The sequence below is a fragment of the Anser cygnoides genome, chromosome 11, assembly GCF_040182565.1.
Source record: "Anser cygnoides isolate HZ-2024a breed goose chromosome 11, Taihu_goose_T2T_genome, whole genome shotgun sequence".
NCBI classification, from domain to species: domain Eukaryota; kingdom Metazoa; phylum Chordata; class Aves; order Anseriformes; family Anatidae; genus Anser; species Anser cygnoides.
The window spans coordinates 8,535,663-8,558,283 of NC_089883.1; the positions used below are offsets into that span (position 1 = coordinate 8,535,663).

General features: G+C 61.3%; 3 protein-coding genes across 8 annotated transcripts; 1 reads left to right on the plus strand and 2 right to left on the minus strand.

Annotated features, from left to right (window-relative positions):
* Window positions 1-450: 450 nt before the first annotated feature.
* Window positions 451-10,371, minus strand: KIF7 (kinesin family member 7). Of its 3 annotated transcripts, XM_048072000.2 has the most exons (19): window positions 10,038-10,371; window positions 9,123-9,323; window positions 8,571-8,988; window positions 7,249-7,780; window positions 6,767-6,904; window positions 6,402-6,629; window positions 5,817-6,013; window positions 5,425-5,534; window positions 5,013-5,147; window positions 4,437-4,639; window positions 4,138-4,335; window positions 3,757-3,882; window positions 3,102-3,278; window positions 2,604-2,819; window positions 2,205-2,411; window positions 1,633-1,831; window positions 1,401-1,550; window positions 864-1,283; window positions 451-791 (listed from the first exon to the last, which is right to left on the minus strand). In XM_048072000.2, the coding sequence occupies exons 1-18, from the start codon at window positions 10,339-10,341 to the stop codon at window positions 907-909; spliced, it is 4,116 nt and encodes a 1,371-aa protein (XP_047927957.2). In that variant the 5' UTR covers window positions 10,342-10,371; the 3' UTR covers window positions 451-791; window positions 864-906. The 3 variants fall into 3 exon arrangements, with proteins under 3 accessions (XP_047927957.2, XP_047927958.2, XP_047927956.2); XM_048072001.2 differs by having other exon boundaries at window positions 451-1,283; window positions 5,817-5,989; XM_048071999.2 differs by having other exon boundaries at window positions 451-1,283.
* Window positions 10,372-10,549: 178 nt separating this feature from the next.
* LOC106036430 (ras-related and estrogen-regulated growth inhibitor-like protein) lies at window positions 10,550-14,597 on the plus strand. The gene is made up of 4 exons (XM_013181834.3): window positions 10,550-11,819; window positions 12,268-12,321; window positions 12,770-12,846; window positions 13,351-14,597. Exons 1-4 carry the CDS (start codon window positions 11,687-11,689, stop codon window positions 13,774-13,776), a joined length of 690 nt encoding a protein of 229 aa, XP_013037288.1. The 5' UTR covers window positions 10,550-11,686; the 3' UTR covers window positions 13,777-14,597.
* Window positions 14,598-14,860: 263 nt separating this feature from the next.
* On the minus strand, window positions 14,861-21,926 carry PLIN1 (perilipin 1). Of its 4 annotated transcripts, none has more exons than XM_048071947.2 (9): window positions 21,603-21,926; window positions 19,930-19,988; window positions 19,152-19,350; window positions 18,922-19,004; window positions 18,293-18,545; window positions 17,794-18,038; window positions 17,120-17,293; window positions 16,302-16,535; window positions 14,861-15,828 (listed from the first exon to the last, which is right to left on the minus strand). In XM_048071947.2, exons 2-9 carry the CDS (start codon window positions 19,972-19,974, stop codon window positions 15,457-15,459), a joined length of 1,605 nt encoding a protein of 534 aa, XP_047927904.2. In that variant the 5' UTR covers window positions 19,975-19,988; window positions 21,603-21,926; the 3' UTR covers window positions 14,861-15,456. The 4 variants fall into 4 exon arrangements, with proteins under 4 accessions (XP_047927904.2, XP_047927901.2, XP_047927902.2 ...); XM_048071944.2 differs by lacking the exon at window positions 21,603-21,926 and adding an exon at window positions 20,674-20,972; XM_048071945.2 differs by lacking the exon at window positions 21,603-21,926 and adding an exon at window positions 20,674-20,940 and having other exon boundaries at window positions 17,120-17,272.
* Window positions 21,927-22,621: the final 695 nt, after the last annotated feature.

The following is a 22,621-nucleotide window of genomic DNA, read 5'->3' on the forward strand; positions in this document are numbered from 1 at the left end:
TCTGCCAGGGGCGGTACACTTAGGTACTCCTCCTCCACGTGAATGGGGTCAGTGCCAAGTTACCGGCCTGTATTTAACCTCCCTTACATCTGTAAGGGAACACTGCTTTATTTAAAGCAGTTTATAGGCAGGAATGGAAAACAATATTGAAGCAGGGCTGCTTTTATCCTGGATGCTTCAGACAATTATGCTGCTGTCTGCAGCTGCTTTTCCTACTTAATATAGGAAGCCTTCCACCTCAGGCTCTGTGGGCAGAGGAAATGCTGAACTGCTGAATGACAAGCAGCGTTGTGAACAGGTATTTGTCACCGTTGTTCCAAGCACTTACAAAAGCAGACACTCTTAAGTCAACAGTGGGGCAGTGAATGGCTAAGATCTCATGCACTGAGCTGTAAATAAAACTCCTTTCCTGCATACCCGGAGTAAATGACCACTGTAGCCTCTGGCAACTGCTTCATAAAACTCACTCTGCTTTATTAGAAAAGTTACAAAAAGTTACTACAAAAACCTATTTACAAGTTCTCCGAAACTGCTGCGCATCACCCTCAGGCTGCTAGGGCTGCGCGAGCCCCGCAGCAGAGGTTTCCAAACTGTAAACAAGATTTTAGTGTCAGAGGCCAGGGTGGGAGGCGTTTCCCCCTTCCCCCTGTTCAAGCTGCGGAGGGTGCAGGAGGAAAGGCGTTGGGTCGGTGCTGTCCAGCGTGGCAGCAACACGGAGTGTAAGCCGGCTGTCCTGCGCCTCGCACGCTTGTTTCCCGTATGAAAGTCCTGTCGTTGTCTTCCTTGGGCATCTGAAATGTAACAGCGTTGTAGCCAGGCTGGCGCAGGGGGCAGAAAGGCTGTTAAGCTCCTGTCAGCAGTACCTGCTCCTTCCTGCCCCGTGCCAGGGGAGTGCTAAGCCTGCGTCTAGAGTGGGTTTTTCCTAACGTCGATCATGGCTGGATGGTGAGGCATGGGGCTCACGTTCAGGCTGGCTCGGCGGGGCTCCCAGCGGGGCTTGGCAGGAGGCAGGCCCCGGGGCAGCTGCACCTCGTGGGGCTGCCCTGCCCTGAGCAAGTGCTCTGTGTCCCTCCGCGGGTCCCCGGGGCTGTCGTTGGGCAGGGACGAACGCCTCCAGGTCGATGGCAAAGGGGCGTGCACCAGGTCCCTGCCCTCATCCCGGAGGCGATGGCTTTCTTCAGCGGTGGCCAGAGGCACGGGCAGCTCCCCAGGGCTGGGCTCCTCGCAGGTCCCAAGCGCGGGGGGAGCTCTGTCCCCAGCCCCGTGCGCGTTTCTCTCCACGCCTGCAGGGAAGGAGTGAGATGAGCATCAGGATCTCCACTCTTACATCAGAGCGAAGCACTGCCTTGAAGTCCTGCCTTGATTGTGGTAGGGAAGGCAAAGCCTGGGCCTCCTCTCACCTTTGGTCCCTCCTGGCTGGAGACTCAAGTTGCTCAGCCTCTGGCTCAGCTCCTGGTTCGCCCGCATGTACCGGCTCAGCTCCTTTTCCAGCACCTGAATCCTCCCCTCGTACTGCAGCCTGCTGCTGGCCAGCCCCTCGTCCATATGCTCTGCAAGGGAAACCGAGGCCACCTCCAGCTCTGAAGGACAGACGCAGCGTCGCTGCCGCCCGGCTGGGAGCTGGGTGGTTACCGCGGCTCTGCTGGAGCAGCAGCTGCATGTTCTGCTCGTGCTCCTTCTGCTGCAGGGTGAGCTGGCGATCCATCTCCAGGCGCTGCCGCTCCACGGCCACCTCCAGCCAGCGCACCAGCTGCTGCTGCTCCTCCAGCTGCATCTCCAGCTCCGAGAAGGCGATGTGCTGCCGGTGCTGCTCCTCCCGCAGCGTCACCACCTGCCCGGGCCCAGAAGCGAGGAACAGCTCAGCGCCTACAGAGCCTGGGAAGCCTGCCTTGCCCCGCTGCGCCTCATCGAGTTAGTTGTTTGGTACAGCGTGTGAAGGTCGTTATGAAGGTTAGTAATCCCGGGGGGGGCACAGCTGCCTCGTGGAGGGAAGAGCAACGCGTGGCTGCGCTGGTGTGCACTGCAGGGGTGCAGGCATCCCATCGCTAGTACTTAAGCCTCTCTCCCAGGTGGTGGGAGAGGTAAGGATCTATGGGGTCTCAGATTTGTAGGGCAAAAGCACGGCAAGAGGCAGGCAGAAGGCTCGAGGCAGAGGAAAACAAGAGGTTGGTCAGACACCACAGCCCCCCCTCCCGCACTCCCACCTTGTCAAAGTACTTGCAGAGCAGAGCCCGGGTCTCGGAGGAGGAGAGGTAGCTGAGCTTGGCCATGAGGTTCATCTCGCACTGGGACAGCAGGCTGGCTGAGGCCCGCAGGACTCGCTGCCTGCACGTGATGGACTCATTCTTGTACTCGATGGCTGCATCCAGCGCCTCGATCGCCTCGTCCAGCTGGAACAAGATCCGTTCTTCCTGCCGGGGCAGAGCTGCAGTTACCAGAGAGCAAAGGGTTTGCTGCCTAACCCCCGCCCTCAACCTCCTTTTTCATCTCATGGCCACGACAACGCTGACGGGAGGTTGGGATGTGCCTGGTTTGGGGATGTGGAGGAGCATCTGCTGCTGACCCCATGCTCATATCTTTACTTCCAGCCCAAGAAGAGGTACCTCTGGGGACAGCAGGGTGCCCTGGCGCAGCTTGTTGTCGAGCTCCAGCCTCTGCTTGAGCAGCTGGTCCTTCTCCTGGCGCAGGCTGTTGATCTCCTGGCGGATCTGCTGCTGGTCGTGGGCGCTGCCGTGACGCAGTTGCCCGTTCTTCTCAGTCAGCTCCTTCTCCAGGTGCTCCAGGCGGCTGGACACGCGCACTATGTCGTCTGTCAGCGCCTGCGGCAGAAGATGCTCGACGGGATCTGCTCCAAAGGAAAGTTCCCAGCCCCTTTCCACCCCCTCAAGTGACCCCAGGCACACGTAAGCCAACGATTTCCAAACAACCAGGTCAGAGGCACAGCGCAAGCAGGCTCTCCTGTAGAGGCAGATTTCCCACCTGCTCTCCAACACCACCACCTATCCTGGTTCTGCCGGACCCAGGACAGCACCGATGTCTTTCAGCCTCCCGCCTCTGCTGGAAATCAAGCGAGGGGCAGAGGCGGAACATTCGTGTCCTACCTGGCTGGAGCGCAGTCTCTTGCTCTCCAGGCCATTCTTCTCCTGCAGCAGGGCTTCCTTTTTAGCCACGATAGCTTCACGCTTCCTCAGCTCATCCTCCAGCTCATCTAGGGCCCGGCGCTGCTCGAGAACTTTATCCATCTCCATGTCCAGCCACTTCTTCTGCTCCTCAATTTTCTGAGGGAAGGAGAGACAAAAAGCCATGCACATGTGCAGACAGCAGCAGCGCCAAGGACTGCTAGCCTAAAGAGCAGTGGGGTTGATTCCATGTCTGCTAACCCGTACGGCCCAGACTTCACTGCTTTTATCCTCCCAGCTTGCCAAAACACAGAGCTGAGCCAAATCCCCAGCTGCCAAGGAGCCCTTGGGGGGCTACATCTCCCACCACCACCCTTCTGTGAACAAATGCGATTTCAAGGCTTCTCTACTGATGATTTAGGAGAGATCCTGGCCCTGGAGATAAGACGTGATTTAAGATTTTTGCTAACAGATGCAAGTGACATTATATGGACTGTCCTCCTTAAGGGAAGGACGGACTTGTAATCAAGTGTGCCAAGTCTGGAGCTGAGGCACTGGCTTCCAGGCCTCCCTGGTCAGCCTGGCACAGGGCTGCCCCCTGGACAGGACGGACGAGGCAGGCTCGCTGTGCCCGTACCTGCTGCTGCTCCAGGCTGATCACCGAGCCGTTGCTGCCGCTCCGCCGCTTCCTCTGGAAAGCTGCGATTTCCTCCGTTTTGATGCGCAGGATTTTCTGGTGCTGCTCGTGCTTCAGTTCCAGTTCCTGCACGGGAAGGAGCAACCGCTAGCCTCGAGGGGGTGCAAGCTGCTTGAGAACCGAGCACTGCGGGCTGCTGGACAGGTTATGCTCCCAGTCAGCTCTTTGGGAGCTCTTAAAAAAAGAAATGCAGCACCCGCCGTCCTCCCTCCAGCCTGATGCTGAGAATCACAGACAGCATCAGAGCTACCTGCCCCTGCACAGCCCATCTATCACCTCCACAAATGCAGCAGTCGCACAGCTGCTCCTGCCAGCTCCTACCTTGACGCGGTGCTGCCGCTTATTCATCTCCGTCTCCAGCCGCCGCTTCTGCTCGCTCTCCTCCCGCAGCCGCCGCTGCAGCTGGCCCTGCTGCCGCCGCATCAGCTGGATGTTCCTCTCCAGCTCCTGCACCCGCTTCTCGCTCTGGGCCGAAAGCGACACCAGCCTCTCCGTCGCCTGCTTCTTCTTGCACAGGACCTGCCCGAGGGCGAAACCGCTTGGTGGCCCCCGAGCCCTTGGCAGGGTGTCCCCAGCTCCCACCACGGGGACAGGGCCAGGCGCCCTCTGTTCACACTCACCTGCGCCTTGCTCTGGGCAGCTGCCACGCGCGTGCGGTACTCCTGCAGCTTGCGCTTCTCCCCGGGGTCCCACGGCTCTTTGCCCTCCAGCTCCTGGAGCTGCTTCTGGCTGTCGCTCAGCTCGGCCCGCACCTGCTCTGCCTCCTGCTCCAGCTCGCTGATCTTCTGGCAGTACTGCTTGTTCAGGGCCTGTGCGTCCTTGCCTGCAAGGCAGCCCCTCCGCGATGACCTCCAGGTCCCCTTCCCTCCCAGCCAGGGCACACCTTCCCTCTCTGTCCAAATATTTTTGGCAGGTGGCTACAGACTGAGCGCAGGGACTTCCAGCCCTCCTCCTCCAGCTGCCTTCAGCAATTCTAGGCATGGGAATTTGGGTAGAAGCCAAGGGGAAGGGTCTTAGGCAGCAGGAGGCACAGGGAAGCAGTGCCCTGCTGCCAGCAGAAGGGACGGGGCGCCCAGCGAGGGAAGGGGAGGATGGAAGCAGGGACCAAGCATCCCACCTACGAGGAGATTTCGCAGGGGACGGCTGCACGTTCCCCAACCACCCCCTGCTTATCTGCCTCTCCGGCAGCTCTGCACCTGTCTTAATGAGCTCCGTGATCAGCTCCTCCTTCATGCGGATGTTGATGGCCAGCTCTCGGATCTTCTGCTGTGCTTGCACCAGCCTCCACTCCGAGTCCTTCCCTGGAAGGCGCTCCCTCCTCCGGCAGGCCTCTGCAACACAGATTCCCAGATAAGGACTCCCCCATCCTAGCCAGGGGACAGAAGGACAGTTAGTTAGCTGCAGCACTGCCCGGAGTCACCTGCTGCGTACCCCAGAGCAGGCAGCTCTTCCCACATCCCAGCAGGCCAAATCTCTCCTCAACAAAAGCAGTGAGAACTCTATCTGCCCCGCTTTGTCCCCTGGGTTCAGCCAGGTGGGACTCAGTGCCCTTCTACCAGAAGTACCCAAAAAGCGCCCCCAGTCCCACCACCTACGGTTGCCACTTGCCTTTTAGCAGCTCCAGCTGCTCCTCCTGAATCAGGCGGGGATTGCCTCCGCTCAGCTCCTCGCTCAACTTGCTGCACGCCTCCCTCTTGCTCCAGCTCTGAATCCCATTTCTGGAAAGAGCAGCACGTTAATCAGCTGGGGCTGGGCACCACCAGGGCTGTTCCCAGCAAGGACCTTGAGATCCACAAGGGTCGGAAAAGATCCTGGTGAGCTCCCCGGTGAGCAGGCAGCTGTCTCAGCAGCACCGCTGACCCCAGAAGTAGCATTTGCTTCTACACCCTGTGCAGAGGAGGCTGAGCTCCCTGTGGCAGCACTGTTGTTCCCAGCTCAGGTCAGGCCAGGCTCACACACCTACCCAGGCAATGTAGGGTACTGGGACAGCCTCAACTCACCGGCGCTGGCACAGGGACTGTTTCTGTTCCCACTCTTCCTCCTCTTCCGAGGAGAGCTCTGCCAGCTTCTCTGCGTCCTGGCTGAGCTCCCTCCTCAGCACCGTGTCTTTGACCTCTGCGTTGCTGGGTGGACGCTGCGTGTGATTCGGGTGACAGCCTGCCAGGTCCTCGTCCTGGAAGGAGGGATTGCTCTCAAGCTGCCAGGGCAAAGAATCAGATGAAAATATGCTGCAGGAGAGCCAGTGACCACAAAAGCAGCTGACTCTTAGCTGGGAATCACTACTAGGCACACAGGAAAGCCACAAAATAGTGTTTGCAGGAGAACTGAGTTTTGCTAGAGGCAGACAGCTGCTGCTTAGCTGAGCAAAATCTGGGACCTGCCACTAACATGGAGGTAAAAGCCTCAGTTTGGAAGCTTGAGCTTTTCTCGAGACAAGAATCCTTCCTGGTGTGCATGCTGAGTGTGGCTCTTTGGACTATGCCTTTGACCAGGTTCATGTTCAGGGGTGGAAATAACAATTCCTATGGCGAAGGGAATCACAGCAAAAAGGCAGCAGCTCCTCAGGGGCAGACCTGTGCTCTCACCTTCCTACAGAAGACCCTCCCACTTTGCTCGGCAGGAAGGAGCCCCGAGGGAACCACGCTGAGGCCGTGGGACTGCGCAGCAGCCAGAGGGGCCGTGTGAGGCCTCTGGGCAGCAGTGACCAGGTGAAGGTCTTCCAGCAGTTCCGGCACACACAGGTTTGGCATGGCCATCTCCAGGCGCACGTGCAGCTCGGAGATCTTATCCTGCTGTTCCTGCAGTTTGTCACTCTGAAAGCAACAAAAAAATGTCATTACATACATGTGGATCCCACAGCTGCTGCAGAGGAGCCCAAAGGCCGGGTTGTACCTGCCCTGTTGCCTGGACTGGGGCAGGTCCAATTTAAGAAAGCAGAGCCCAGAAATACCTGCAGTTTGTACTGCTCCATGGCATCCTCCAGGGCAGCCAGGAAGTCACGGTTCTCCTCCTCCAGGCGCTCCACTTGTCTCTGCAGCTTGGCCACATGCTCGTCTTTGATGGACTCACACCCCTTCTCCGTGTTCACCTGTCCCCAAAATACAAGAGAGACAACGTCAGCGTTCACCGTTGTCCGTCCCTCCCTGGGCTGGCCTCCATAAGGGCTCTGCAGGCACAGCTTTGTGGAGGTTTTGCTTGTGAAATAAATCTCCCAGCTGCAGCTGAGTCCAAGCTGTTGCTGTCTGCAACACGCTCTGGGAGGACCATGGCTTCCTGCCCCCCTGCGGCCTCTTGGCCACGTTGCTTTTCCTCCACTCCCTCTCCTGCTCCTTCCACCACGTGCTGTGGCTGCTGCTCTCCGCACCAGCGGTGGGACAGGGGAACATCACCTCCTTCCCACCTCAGCGCTGAAACACCTCAAAGACTTGTTACCTGGGCTTTTGCCAGCTTTGAGCCTCGACCTTCGAGGCTCTGATCTTCCGCGGAGGTGCTCTCGATGCCGCTATCCAGCCCGGCCGAGGTCAGCTCGCTCCTCTCGCTCTCCACCGCGCACAGCCACTCCTTCACCCGCAGGATCTGCTCCACCGTGAGGTTGCTGTCCTCCTGCAGCTCCATCAGCAGCCGGTACGCGGCGTCCGTGCAGGTCCGGTAGTGCGCACACTCAGCCAGCAGCCGAGCCGCGGGGTCTGGGGCGCCGCGTTTGGTGGTGTCGGAGCGGTTGATGATGCGGGTCTCCGAGCGGTGCCGCTGCTCCAGCGCCTTCTGCAGGTTCTTTATCTGCCGGTGAAGCTCCTCAACGTGCTCCGTCTCCTTGCGGCAGTTCACCACCGCCTTGTTCTGGATGTTCTGAGCTCGGCTGGCGTAGTTCAGCGTGTTGAGGCTCTCATCGAAGTCGGAGGAGGAAGGGCTGACGCAGGCTATCATGACAGTCTGGGCATTCCCCCCCAGGGAGTCTTTCAGGATCCTGGGGAGAGCACAGACACGTGTGATTAAAATAGCTGAAATGCAAAATAACGCAGGAACCAAAAGGTTTCCAGCCCTTTTCAAAGGCTTTCAAACCCAAGGAGAATGATATTCTCGCTCTGCAGCCAGCTCAGCACTATTGCAGTGAGCAGAGTGATTAAGCAGAGGACTAACAGTTTGCACCACGGCAAGTTTCCATCTGCGTAATGCCTGAAGCCGTGTGCTACCCAACTCTGTGTTCCTTGCTACGTATGTGCTGTGAAGGAACACGCTCGAGACTGCAAAGGGCACTTGCTCAAGCTAAAAACTAACCGCAGGGTGGCTAGTCACAGGCAAACCACCAAGCAAGCCAAACAGAAGCATCTTTAGTCACTGCTGGGCAGGAACGGCCAGGACACCCCACATGGACACCACGCCACAGATTCAGTAGCATGACTTAAGCAAGCCTCCTCTTCTGCAGCACCACCATGAGCTAGCCTGAAATTGGTAGCCTGGCCTCACTGTTCTTCAGCCTCCCCTACGTGAAAACCCCCATACACGGCAGACTCATGAAATGCCAGAGCAGCAGAGCTCTCGCAATCAAGCAGTCACACCGAGAGCTGTGGTGTGCGAGCAGAAGGGATGAGTCGCCCTGCAAGCCCCTCTCAGTTAGCTTGGGGTCTCCGCCACCAAACCTGGCAGGCTGGGCATGGGAAAGGCCACCAGCTGGCCAGAAAGCCACAGGCAAGCATCATGTCCCTCCTGCTGGGCCACCAGCCATGAGGTTGTGGGGTCCCGGTCCCAATCTGTACCTGGTGATTTTGGAATCCCTGTAGGGAATGTGGCTGCTCTTCCTCCGAGGGTCCCCCAGGGCGCTGATGACGTTGCCCAAGGCCAGCAGCCCGCTGTTGATCTGGATGCTCTCCTTCAGCCTCTCCCCCGTGTTTCCAGTCTTCACAATTCGCTCTGAGCCCGCCAGGTCCACGAAGTGGAACTTGGAGACCAGGACCTGGCCCGAGGCGGGGACCGAGGGGTGGTTGTGGAGGGCGAGGCGGGTGATGCGGCCGGCCCCGCGCCGCTGCTCCATCGTCACCGTGAAGATGGTGTGCGAACGGCTCGACTGCGCGTTGATGTGGGTGGCTCCTGTGTGCTTGGCTGTGTTGCCCATCTCCAGCAGGCTCAGCACCTCGTCCAGCCCCTCCACCTCTGACTCCTTCACGCCGCTGAGCACTGCAACAGCAAACGGAGCCACGGTCGTAAGTGACGGGCTGCCCGAGGAAGGCCTGGCCCTGCTTTCAGGTGCCTAACCCCAAAACGGCCTCGGGAACGGGGAGAAAAGGCAGCCCGAGAACAGCCACACGTACCGATGTTCCCCTTGTCATCCTCCCGGATCTGGATGTCTTTGCTGGCCGTATCCACCTGCAGCAAGTCCCGAAACTCCTCCTTGTACACCTCCAGGTAGGACACCCGCACTGTGTAGTCAATGAGGTCGTTCTCGTCGATGAGCCTGAAGGTCTCAGCCATGGCTCGCGGGATGATGCCCTGCTCATCTTCGTTGATGGAAGCTGGCAGAGAGACAAGGACACGGTCACGGGATGCAGCGGGTGCCCGTACTGGCCGGGGACAGAGGCAGGAGCCTGCCGCAGCACACATTGCTTCTAGAAAGGAGCAGCTTTGCTGCTTTCCCACTGGGAGCCGAGGTTAAACCTCCCTGTGGGTGTTTTATTTAAGACATGGGACCTTGGGGCAAATCCTATCCCCCTGCTCTCCTGCACAGCGGGAGCGGATTCGAGCACGCACTTCTTCCTAAGGTGCATTACCGAGCCAGCATCGCGCCTGAAGCTGAAACGTGCTTTCCTTTGAAACCAGCATTACTCCACAAACCTTCCTAGCTCGGAGGAGTTTTTTTGTGTGCTCGGAGACTGCTTTTACCGGGCCGTGGCACCGCGCCGTTCGAATTTCAAGTCATTCTGCTTTTGTCTCCAGCGGCCCCGTAAAACGACAGCCCCCGGAGCGGCTGGGAAGCCGAAAACAGACCGGGAACGGGGGGCGAAACGCAGCGCCTGCGACGGGTGCGGGGCGCGGAGACCGGCCGAACACCCCTGGGGGGGCTCCGTGAGGGGAGCGGGGGCTGGCACCGGGGCTGGGGCAGCAGCGAGGGGGTGGAAGCCGCCCCCCGCCCCCTCACCCTAGGCAGACCCCGAGCCCCGGGGGAGCCCCGGGGGAGCCCCGGGGAGCCCGAGGGCCGTCCGGGGGTGTCCGTGCCGCCCGGTACCCACCGACGCTGGCCTCGCCGATGGTGTAGGTCTTGCCGGAGCCGGTCTGCCCGTAGGCGAAGACGGTGGCGTTGAAGCCCTGGAAGAAGGCCCGCAGCAGCGGCCGGACGCAGGCGCTGTACACGGCCGCCTGCCCCGCCGCCTCGGGCAGCACGGCGGCGAAGCGAAAGCGGCGGCGGTGGCCCAGGGCCACCTCCCCGGTGGCGGCGTCGCCCCGCAGGCAGGGCCGGTGGCCCCGCAGCACCTCCTTGGGCAGCAGCGGCCGCACCCGCACCGCCACCCGCACCGCGGCCCCCTCCGGGGCCATGGCCGGGCCCGGCGCGGCTCGGCGCGGGGAGATGGCGTCAGGCGGCCCCGCCCGGCCCCGCCGCTGGGGGGGGAGCGGGGCGGGGGGACGGGGGGACGGGGCGGGGGGCGAGGGGGGACGGGGGGAGGGGGCGGGGGGCGAGGGGGGACGGGGGGCGAGGGGGGACGGGGGGACGGGGCGGGGGGCGAGGGGGGACGGGGGGCGAGAGGGGGCCGCCGTGAGGTGAGGGGGGCACCGGGCGGCCGGGGGTGTGCTCTCGCCCGGGGGGCCCCGGCGGTCCTGAGGTGCCCTGCCGGTCGTGATAGACCCCATCAGGTGGGAGATGCCCCACCGGCCGTGATATACCCACCGGTCGTGAGAAGCCCCATCAGTCGTGAGATGCCCCGTCAGTCGTGAGATGCCCCATCTGTCATGATATACCCCACCAGTTGTATCTCACCAGTCAGTTGTGAGATACCCATCCGTCATGAGATGCCCTGTCGATCATGATCTACCCCCATTGGTCGTGATATACCCTATTGGTAGCGATGTACCCCATCAGTCTTGAGATGCCCCATCAGTCATGAGATACCCCATTGGTTGTGATATGCCCTGTCGGTCGTGAGATGCCCCATCCATCATGATATACCCCACCAGTTGGGAGATGCCCCATCAGTCGTGAGATTGTGATATACCCCATCGGTTGTGAGACGTCCCATCGGTCGTGAGATGTCCCGTCAGTCATGAGATGCCCCATCCGTCTGCAGATGCCCCGTCAGTTGTGAGCTGCCCCATCTGTCATGATATACCCCACCAGTCGTGAGATGCCCCATCTGTCGTTATATACCCCCTCGGTCGTGAGATGCCCTGTCAGTTGTGAGACACCCCCTCCATCACGAGACGCCCCATCGGTCGTGAGGTGCCCCATCACTTATATGGGCTGCGAGATGCCCCACCGGCCACATCGGTCGCGACACGCCTGTCACGAGATGCTCCGCGGCTCACGAGAAGCCCCGTCAACTCGTGCGACGAGCCCGCGGGGAGGTGACGAGGGACGGCGCGGCCCTGCCGAGGGACGGGGCGCCTCGCGGGCAGGCGTGGGCAGCCCGCTGGGCCGCGTGCTGCAGCACTGCTGCGGGCAGCCCGTCACGCCGCGAGATGACGGGGCCAGCCCCAGCGCTGACGTACGCCGGGATGAGCCGATCGATAGCAAAGTTTTTAATCCCGCCGTCCGCAGCCCTGGCTGCAGCTCCCCTGCGGCTGCTGCGAGCGGTGTGGCCCCGGCGGGTCCCCCGGGTGCCGTGGGACACGCCGGTGGCCTCGGACACGCTGCCGGGACCGCTGGCAGGGCACGGCCGCGCTCGGCATGGGGCTCCGGCTGCGCAGGAGCGCCAGCTTCACCCCCGACCACCCTGCCCTGCTGGAGGTGCCCGGCCCCGCCGCCCTGAAAGCAGAAGCGAACGTGCTCGTGATGGGAGCGGACAGCGTGGGGAAATCAGGTAGGAAACGACCGCGAGCTGAGAGCTGAAACTTTACGGGCAGGGAGACCCCTTTCTACCACAAAAAAAAAAAAAAAAAAAAAAAGACGAGAGCTGCAGCAGATTTTGGAGAATAAGCTGCGGAGAGCAACCCCGCTGTGCTCCGGGCGGGAGGGGGAGATGGGGCTCTGCTTTCGGGTACCGGGCTGGGGAATCTGAGCACGACCTTGCAGGCAGCGGGAGAGCGATGGGGAAGGCGTTTTCCACCGCGCTGCGGTCTACTGGTGTGCTGGTTCGTGCTGTGCCCCCCCGCTGTTTGCAGACCAGTGGCTGGAAGGGAGGGAATCCGAGGTTTGTGGGGGGAACGCTGCCTGAGTGTGATTAGGGTCTGCACCGACCTTGGTCTGGGTTTACGCATGAATCCGGGAGGTTTAGGATTATTTTGTGATTCTTATTCTCCCCTTTGCAGCCCTGACTGTGCGTTTCCTCACCAGGCGCTTTATCGGGGAGTACGGAGACATGGGTGAGTGCTGGGCCAGGGCGAGTCCCGTTAAACACCCACTGGGGACTGGGAGGTCAGAAAGTGAGCCTGATCCCGATCCTGCTGCAGGGTTTGGTTCCTTCCCATCCCCTCCTGTGCTTCCCTAGAGCCTTCGCCTGCTCCTGGGAGACTTGAAGGTTGTGATTGTTCAGTGAGCCCTTTTTTTCACTTCAGAACCATTTCTTTGGGGTGCAAAAAGGTTCAGGTGGCACAGGTGTGTGTGGGCTGAGCGCGGGGTTCTTGTGGCAGAGGTAAATCTGTCCCACGGCCCCAGCTGCTGCTGTACAGAGAGAGCCTGAGGGCTGTGCCTCGGGGCTTGCAGTCTCCCAGGGTGGGCACTAAAGGCTTTTAGGGGACAAGACCTGGTGCAAGGGAACTGTCTCTGGGGTCTATGTGGGCAAGCATCTTTGTTCTCTTTTTTTTTTGGCAGAATTCATCTACAGCCACACCCTGACTGTGGACGGCCGAGAGATTCTCTTCCACATCTGGGATGTCCCCAACTCCCAGGTGAGAGGGCTGCACTCCTCACTTGTCTTCACCCCAGGAAGAAAACCCAGCCTTTGCTAGAAGCGGCACCCACGGGCTGGGAGCCCCAGCTACACAAAGCTCTCGCGTCAGGCTCGCTCAGCAGATGGTTTGTAGGATCTGAGCCCTTTTTGCCTGCTGAGTACAGGGCAGCCGCGTTGTTCATGGCAATAGGCATCGTAGCACACGGTTTTCTGACCGGGGAGGACAGTGAGGCACTGATATTACCCCTCTGGACTGAGCACAAGGCATTAATGCAGTGGGAGTGCCCCACGGAGGACCCCACGCTGTTATTACCTGTGCCAATTCCCGTCTGTGTGGGAAGGGGAGGGCAGCAGCTCTGACTCCAGTGTCCCTATCTGGTCACCTCCATACTGCTCACTGCCATTCCTGTCCCGATGGGTTCAGGATCTCCTCACCCTGCGCTAGCAGGCTGGCATGGAGGGGAGGAGGTGGATAAAGACACCCTCCTTTCTCTTTCCCTAGGACCAGGCAGATGATGGCTCCTCGGAGGAGAAGCGAATCCAGTGGGCAGACAGCTTTGTCCTGGTCTACAGCATCTGCGACCGCGCCAGCTTCAACATCCTGCCCCCCAAAATCCAGTTCATCAAGGCAGCCAAGGAGGGGCAGAGCCAGGAGAAGGTGCCCATCGTCATCGTGGGCAACAAACGGGACCTGCACCACCAACGGGTGGTGTCCAGCGAGGAGGGACGGCTCCTGGCCCTCTCTCTGGACTGTGGGTTCTACGAGGTCTCTGCGGCTGAGGCATATCATGGGGCCCTCATGGTCTTCCACGGGCTGGCCGAGCGCATCCCCGACACCAAACTGGCCCTGAAAAAGGGTACTGGCATCCGGGGCATCGTCAAGACCATGTCAGCGGTGTTTGCCCGCAAGCGAACGGACTCCCTCTGAGCCGCGGCCTGAGCATTGCTCCTCTGTGTGCTGCCCGGCTGGACGGAGCCTCCCCCAGGTGCCCGTGGAGATGGGGTGCGTTTCCACGAGCATGGTGGTTTCCTCGATTACCTCCAAGCCTCAGGATCTGGGTCTCCTGCCGCACGTGGCTGGCGCAGCCAAGGGTCTTCCCCCGCTAAATCCTGGCGAGCTCTTGGCTCTGTGGTGGCTTTGGGGCACAGTCTCGGCTCTTTGCCGTACCAGCTTTTTAGGTGCCCCCTGCATTCTCTGTCTGCCTCTGCAGGTAATTCCTGCTGCTCCAGGCAGTGCCATCCCCAGCTCCTTCTTTGGGAAGCTGCCCGGGTGAGCAGGGAGGACTCGCCGCCTCCGCCCCGCTCTGTGTCCCCAAGCTGTCACCTTGGCATCCTGCTGCTGACCCCGGAGGACATCAGGCAGGGTCCTTGACCCTCCCGTCCCATCCTCCTTCTCTCCGTGACTCCAGGCAGAGCTGCGCTGGTGACCTGCTCCTCCCGGCCGCAGCCTTTTGGTGGCTGTGGACATTTCCCTTGTGCAAGTGGCGCGCGGGCTGTGCATGGGAAAGTCAGGCGCCGGGCTCGTTCCCAGGATGTGGGATTGTACCGTGCGTCTCGTAAACCCAGACCTCTGTGAGCCTGCGGGTCCCCGGGGAGGAAGGGAGGTGGGGAGGAGGGCAGGGGAGGCTTTTCCCCTTCCCTGGTGTGCCTGGGAAAGCAGTGTGTAGGAAGGGGGTGGTGTGTGCAGTACAGACAGTGATTGCTCTGCTCTGTTCTCCTCTAAATGGAATAAATCTTCTTTGGCAGGAAGCCCCTGGCTCCTCGTGGCTGTGAATTTGTACTCCAGGCATGGGAAGAGGCACGTATGGTGCCGGGCACTGCCCGAGCACGGCGAAAGGCAGGGGCCCTCCTTCCCATGGTGTTCCCAGCCCTTTATGGCTCGCCGTGTATACCCAGTTAGCGCAGCCTCTGCAGGCACTTTCGGGATCCCCTTGTGTGACCAGGGGCTGATTTTTCCCTTCCTCAACCCATTCTGTTCCTGGGCTAGCTCTGGTAAAGCAAACTGCACCGGGGCAGGTAGGGAAGGTTTATTACTGCAGCAGATACAACCACAAGTTGCGGGAAGTGGGGCAGAACTGCAGGAGAAGGAGGTCCAGGCACTCCACCCGCTGTCACCAGTCTCATTTCTGACCCTCAACAAGGACCAGGGTGGCCCAGAGCCGGTCCCTTTCTGCTCTTTTCCACATCTCCTTCCCTTCTCTGGTCCCCTCTGGTCTCTCCTCCACCTACTTCTCCATCCCACAGCAGCACTTTTGGCTGCCTTTGCTCTCCCCCTCCTGGCCCCAGCGCACTCCTCAGGGAAGAGCCACCCCCAGGGCAGAGCGAGGACCCTCCTGTGTCCGCGGGGGGTGTGCGTGGCGGGGATGACCACAGGGCAAAGCGCCCCGTGGGTTCTCCTATGGTCTGCTTGGGCTCCAGCACAGGAACGGGGGGTTGGCACCCCAGCGGGACACAGCCATGGATGCGACCCACGAGCACGGACAGACACCCCCAGAGGGACGTCCCTGCTCGTTGGCGCACCGCTATCTGTGTCCGTGCGGGGCGTGGGGACGCAGGCAGCGGCGGGGCGAAGCGTGCTGGGGGGGGCGAGCCGTGTGCCCCCGCCATCTCAGTCCTTCTTGAAGGCCGGGCTGTAGAGGTTGGCGTAGTAGGCCCGGCTGTACATGGCCTCGGGGCCGAAGCGGTAGGATCCCTCGCTCACCCGCCGGTTGTAGGGGGCGAAGGCGGATTTCCGCGGCAGGGGGCACTCGGGCTCGAAGGCCGGGCTGCGGTAGAGGTTGTGGCGCACGAAGAGGGGGTCCTCCAGGCCCAGGAAGGACAGCGGGTGGTGGCCGCGGTACAGCCGCCAGTCGCCCCTCAGCTGGGACTTGTCCTCGGCGGGGGCAGCGGCGGGCTTGCCGTCCTCCTCCTTCTGCTCCGTCTCAGGGCCGGCCTTGCTGCCCCCGGCCGCCGCCTCGTCCTTCACCGACTGCCTGCGGAGCTGAGAGCCAGCGTGAGCGGCGGCCCCGAGGGAGGTCCCAGGGGAGAGACCTCAGGACGGGACATTTTATCCCCACGGGGGTCCCCAAAGGAGGAGGGAGTGGGCGGCCGCAGGACACGCGGCCCCCGGGGAGCGGCGAGAGGGGACGGGCAGGAAGGGAGGCGGAGGAGCGGGAGGGGGGGACGCGGGCTCGGCCTGAACTTTTGCCTCCCCAGGAATTTACGGTCCCGTCCTGGAGCACACGCGGGGCGAACGGCGTCCCAACAGGGACAGAAGGGCGTGTGTGGCGTGGTGGCTTCAGGGCCTGGTGTCACTGGGGTGTGCCCTGCCTGGGGGGTGTCACGGGGACTCCCCATCACAGGTTTTGGTGACTCTCTGGCCCTACACGGTGCCGTGGGGGGGGCTCATGGGGAGAGGTTGGACCTAAAAGGCTTTGCTGGAGGTGGATGGGACCTGCTCTGCGATGAACTCACCGGCACGTAGCTGTACAGGGTGCCCAGCAGATGCTTGGGGGCGCTGACGAGGGTCCCCCCCAGCGCATCCACCGTCTCCATGGCCCTGGACAGCCTGCGGGGGGTGAACAGGATCAACCCCTCGGCCGCGTCCCAGGCCACGGCGGGGACCTTCTTCACGCTGGAGATGCCGGAGGCGCAGGCACTCTGCAGGTTGTGGGCCACGCTGCCCACCAGCCCGGGGCCGTCCCCTGCCTGAAGAGAGAAGCCACCACAGCCACTCGTGCTGGCCCCCACCAGCTCCCCCCCCCTCCAGACCCTCGCAGCCCCCCGGGACCCCGCATTTCCGCTGCAGGCAAAGGCAAAGGGCACCGACCCCGACCTGCAGCTTCCCGTCCTCGCGTCCCAGCAGAGCTGCTGCCAGCGGGGAAAGTTCCCAGCCCCGGCTCTCTGTGCTGGCAGCAGGGCCCCCCCAGACCTCCATCCCCCCCCCCCCCCCAGGGTCCTCCTGCCCTTTTTTTCACTGCCGGGACCGTGCAGTGGAGGGACACTCGGTGTCGAGTCCCCAAAGCAACAACTGGGAGCTTGGTGCTGGGCCGGGGGAATTGGGGCACCTGCATCGTGCCCGGCCCGTAGCCATCAGATTTGGGGGGTTTAGGATTTTTTCCCCAAGGAATAAGCCAGGGAAAGTCAATCCTCTGGCTCATGCCCAGCCCCTGGGAAGGTGCCAGAAAAGGAGTGCGTTTATTCGTCTTTTTGGAGAGGAGAGTGAGGACATGTTGGGACCAGGAGGATGCTTTGGGATGACCCCATCTCACCGTCCTCCTGTTTCTCCGTACCTCACTGGCGTGGCTGTCCTCCTTCTTCCCCGCTTTCTCCTGCTTCTGCTCCAGCACCTTGCTCTGCCGCCGGCTCAGCCAGCCGCCCGCAGTGCCCTGCCCCTCGCCGTGGCTTTGTGGTGCCTGGGGTGCGCTCGGCTTGGCCAGGCTGCCCTGCGGGGGCAAAAACCAGAGCTCGGGGGGAGCCCTGGGGCTTTGGGACAGGCTGGGAAGGGGCTCTCACCGCAGCACGGGGTGGGAGAGGTGAGGCACCCCCTGTCCTGATGGTATCTGGTCCTCCCACGGGACGTTTGGTGTGGGGAGGATGTTATGGTAGGGCCATAAATCAGCTATATAGATTGCAAGCCAGCTAGAAATAACTCGTCCTGCTAACGTGCTGCAAGCTGTGTGAATGTGCTGATGGCACGGAGACTGCTGGCCCCAGCTCCCACTGCTGAGCAGGGGAAAACTGGCAGCGACTGCCCCTGCTGCCTATTGTGCTCTCTGGGAACATGGGAAAAGGGCTCTCGGGTTTTACCATGGGAAAAGGCGATGAAAATCCCATCCCAGCCTTCGGTAGGAATCCCAGCATTTCAGGTCTGGCCTCAGGGTGTGCGCGTGATGCTGCACAGGGGGGTGTTCCCGTAGCCCCCATTTTGCTGGGGGGTCTCTGGGGGGGGATTTGCGGCACTCACCACGATGGGGATCCAGGTGACCAGCTCCTGCCCTTTGGTTTTGGCACGCTGGAGGCTCTGGGTGGTTTGCTGGTAAGCGCGGTGGGAGACGGTGCTGACCAGGGCTCCGATCCGGCCCAGGGTGCTGGGAGCACTGGGAGTGCTGGGAGCACTGGGAGCACTGGGAGCACTGGGAGCTCTGGGAGCGCTGGGCTTCCTCTGGGAGACCTTTGCTGCTGCCCCACGAGTCTCTTTGGGCTTCTGATCTAAAGGCAGAGCAGCCCAGGGCCGGGCAGCAGGGGTTACAACCATGGGGGGGAAACAGCCCACCTGGCCAGCCCCACACCTAAAGCCTCCGGTGGCCAAATACCAAGCATCCTCCCTCCACCTGCACCCCATAAGCGAGGTGCCACCTCTTATAGGGCCAGCCTCAGGGTGCTTCCTCCATCCCAGCCACCCCCTTCCCTGCAGGGACACCCCTCCGCAGCCCCCCTGGGGGTGATTTGGGCATCGGGACTACCTGCTTCCTCGTCCTCTTCTGGCAGCAGGTACTCCATCAGCTTCTCCAGCCCGCCCAGCGCCGTGTCGACGCCGGCGGCCGCCATCTGGCTCACCGAGTTGCTCCTCGTGTACCTGGCCGTGGTCTCCACGGTGCTCTTGGTCGCCTCATAGCCCTCCACCGCCAGCCCCAGGATCTTGTCCATGGAGTTGCCAATGGTGCTTTTGGCACTTTGGATGGGGGTGGAGATGGTGTCCTTCAGTTCGGAGGCGAGCTTCAGGCAGAGAGATGGAGAAGAGCCCTGCTGGCGTGCTCCGGGTGGCAGGGGACAGCCAGAGGGACCACGGAGCCCCCAGCCGTGGCCGCACCAGCAGACAGCCCCAGGAGGGGCATGACAATTTCCCACAGCCTGGGCTGGAGGCGGCTGGCGGGGATGGCACACAGCACACCGCTGACCTATATCTGGGAGCTACCCAACCCTTGTGGCCAGCTCCTTGCTTCGGGGTGCCCCGGAGCAGCCCCTCACCACCAGCAATGACCAGAGGCAGGCGGGAAGCCAGCCCAGAGCCTGCCCCATAGGAGAAGCACCATGTGCTCCACAGGGGGGCTGCAGGGTCCCAGAGGCTGCGGCTGTCCCACCCATGACCTACCTTGTCGACGGGGTACTGCAGGGCAGGGATCTTCTCCTCCAGGTGGTCCAAGCCCCGGCAGGCCAAGTTGTTGGCTACAGTGACTGCCTCGGGCAAAAGCACGAGAGCGGGCTGGTGAGAAAGGCTGGGGGCTGCGCCGGGGGTGCTGTGTGCCGCTGCCAGCACCACGGGAGGCTCCCCCTGCCGTGTCCCCCCTGTCCCCTCCCCACCGGCAGCGTTGGAGGACTCACACTGGGGCTCCAGCCTGCGCACCACGGGCTCCACGCTCCACAAGGCCAAGGCGCTGGCGCCCTGCACGCCCCGCTCGTAGACCTCGCACACGGAGGCCATGAGCGGGTGGGCCTCCTTGGTGCTGGCGTAGGTCCGCTGGAGGCTTTCGCAGGTCGAGCTGACCACCGGCAGCTGCAGGACCCGCTGCAGCACGTTCTCCTGAGCATCAGAGGGGGACGGTTAGGGGTCAGCCAGCTCCCAAAAAACGTCCCATCACCTACGGACGTTTGGCACATCGCTGTGACCACCCAGGAGCTCAGCTCCCACTGGAGGAGGAGGGCACGTCCCCAAGCCCACTTTCCCCGCTTTCCGGTGTCAGCTCAAGGCTCTGCTGCACCGAGCAGCTGCTCAGGAGGCTGAGGGCCAGGAGGTGGCACAAGTGAGAGTCCCCCAGCCTCCTTTCCTATGGCTCAGCTGTGCAAAACCAGGCTGGCTGCTGCTGCTGGAGGAGCCGCGACCCCACAAACGACCCCACAAACGCCGTTGGAGCGCTGCTGGTCCCTATGCACCCCATCTCCCAAGCCCGACTGTTCTCCTTCCAGCTCAGGGTTAACTTCCCTGATTCTCAACTAGATAATTTCAAGCATGCCAAACGTTATCCTTTGCTCTGTTTTATTACAGGTAAAGATAACACACGGGGCAGCACAGGGTGCGACTCGCATCCACCTGGCGCAGCCCGTATGAGCTGCCTGGCGCTATTCACACTCTGCCCTTTCCTCTCCCTCTTCCCACACTCACCTTGGCACTTCCATCCTGCAGGGTCTGATTCTTCTTGGCCGTCATCGCGACACGTCCGCCTGCAAAGCAAAGTCCAGAGCCGCAGGCTGTGCTGTGCTGCCCCTGGGCTCCCCACTCGCTGCTGCTCGCCCCACGATGGGCGGGAGCTGGGCTGGGACACGCGCCTCCCCTGGGTGCCGCGGATGTGCCATTGCCCAAGGCATGACTTTTTACCAGTTAAACCCTACAGCCAACAACTCCACGTGCTCCTCCCCTGCTAGCGGGCCTCAGCAGCCGAGGATGCAAAGAACGGGCTGAGAGGCATCTGGTTCGGAGGAGCAGGGTAAAAGCAGGATGAAATGTGTTAGCAGGGCTGGAAAGAAAGCTCAGGGTAGCCAGGATGGGGGGATAGGTGCGGAAAGGTAGGAAGCGGGGAGAGGAGCGGAGAGAGGAGCTGCTGGCAGGATGAGGCGGGCTGAGAGGTGGTATTTGGGATGTGGGGCTGTGATGGGGACAGTGAGATCCCCCTGTGCACCACCCCATGGCTCAGCACCTTCCGCTCTGTCCCCGTGCACCCAGCTGGCGAAGCACCACGAAACCCCCAACAGTGCTGCTCCCACCTCGGTGACACCCACGAGCACAGCTCCGGCTCCCTTTTCTCAGCAGCAAACTGAATTCAGGAGATTTAAGGAATGCAGGCAATCCCTGCCCTCACCCCGACTAGTCCTGCTGAAGCTGTCCCCCCTGTGGGGACCGGAGACTCACCGAGGGTCTGCCTGTCCAGAGCAGGAGGTGGTGGCAGCGCCGTCCCTGCGTGCGGGTCCTGTGCCGGGGTGCGCGGTGCCCCGGGCACTACCACCCCCAGGCCCCACCTCCCAGCTGGGTTCGGAGCCACGGGTTGCTGTGGAAACTGGGCAAACAGCTCCCCGAGGCCACCCAAATTTGGGACGGGTGGCTGCAAAAATGGCCCCTCCGCCACCATTGCTGCAGGGCCTGGGGGCTGCGTGGGTTCCATCCTGCTCTGCCAAAAGGAGGTGGGAAGGTGCCATCCGCGGACCCGACCACCTCAAAAGCGGTAGAATTTGAGCAACAGGCAGCCAGAGAGAAGGCGAAGGGGTCAGGCAGGGTTTCCTGCAGAAAATGGGGGTGATGGCTGCAGAAGAGGTTAAAGCCTTCCTGTGGTGCCTGGCTGTGGGCTGTGACACGGCAGGAGAGGAGGAAGGGGCGTTGCAATGAAGGCCTGCAGCTCGTGGTTGATCTAACACCGAAAAAAGAGTTGAAGGAGGGAAGGAAAGGCGGATGTGATGGAGCCAAGCTGCAGGACAGGAGGATAAAAGTGTTTTGAGTGGGGATGAGCAGGACCAGGTTCCTTTACCAGGGCCAAAGGAAGAGACCGTCAGCACAGGAGGCACAGGCCTGGCTGGGAGCGTCACCTCTGGGACCAGACACGATGGCAGACACTCCATCAGGAAAGCTCCAGGCATTTGGAACAGACAGAATCAGACAAAAAAATCATGCTGTAAGTGATCTCTGGAGGTCACCTCCTCCAACACCCGCTCAAAGCAGGGCTACCTTTGAAGCCTGCTCAGGCTCCTTGGGGTCAGTCAAGCCTTGCAAATCTCCAAGGCTAAAATTCCCTTCTCCCTGGGCCCCTGTTCCAGTGCTAAGCCACACTCATCGCAAATTACTGTTACCTTATGTCCAGCTGGAGCTTTCTCTGTTATTACATGCGCCTGCCACCTCTTTTCCTTGCTCTGGGCACCTCAGAGCAGTTTGTGCTCCAGCTTGCACGGCTCATGCTGCAGACCCCTAAATGTCCTAACCCCTCGGTGATGCTGGACTCTTCTGACCCTCAGGATCTCTCCTGGGCTGGTGGGGCCAAAACAGGTCGCAGCCCCATGAATGTGGCCTCCAAGCAGTGCAGCAGCTCGGCCTCTGTCCCTTAACCCCCGTGCAGGACACAGAGGTGTGCGCCCAAGCCTGCGTGGCTCTGGGCTCCTGGCAGCACGGCTCGTTCCTCCTTTCCTCCCAGAGAGCCTGGATTTGCTTCCAGCCCTGCAAAGCTCGCAGACCTGCCTTGCTTGCTGGGCTCACCCCTTGGAAAGAGGCACACCAGTGTCCTGGGACAGAGGCACACCAGGGTCCTGGACGGGCTCCAGCGCCGCAGTGGGGTGAGTCACGGCTCTCCAGACAGCGGGACAAAGGGCAGCAGCCTGCTCACAAGTTTGCTCTCTTGGCACCGATGCTTCTCCCAGCTCTGCTGGCCGGGTAGGGGCAGTGCCAGCCTTCTCCCCCCCTTGGCATGAGCTGGGATCAACAGTCAGCGCAGCCTTTGCCCTGCTGTGGCCTTTCCCCTTCCCCTAGCTGCGGGGCAGAGGCTGCGCCAGCCCCATGACAAACACTTTCTGCAGGCAGCATTTAGAGCCCGGATCGGCCGGGTGCAGGGCAGCAGAGGTTTACATCCTTGTCTCTGCAGTCTGCTCCATTCCCATTAATATACCATGGTTGGGGGTGAGCTAGAGCCCTAAAGACACGTGAGGCATCTTTATACTCAGGTCTGGAGGGGGGCTGGAGAAGTAGTTAATTTATTTCCATGCCCAATGGCAGGATCACCATCCCCAAATCACTGCTGGCAAGTGTCTGTCCAGTTACTTCTTAAATACTGTCTTCCTTGGCAATCTATTTAGTGTTTTGTTTTACTTCAGTTCAAAAT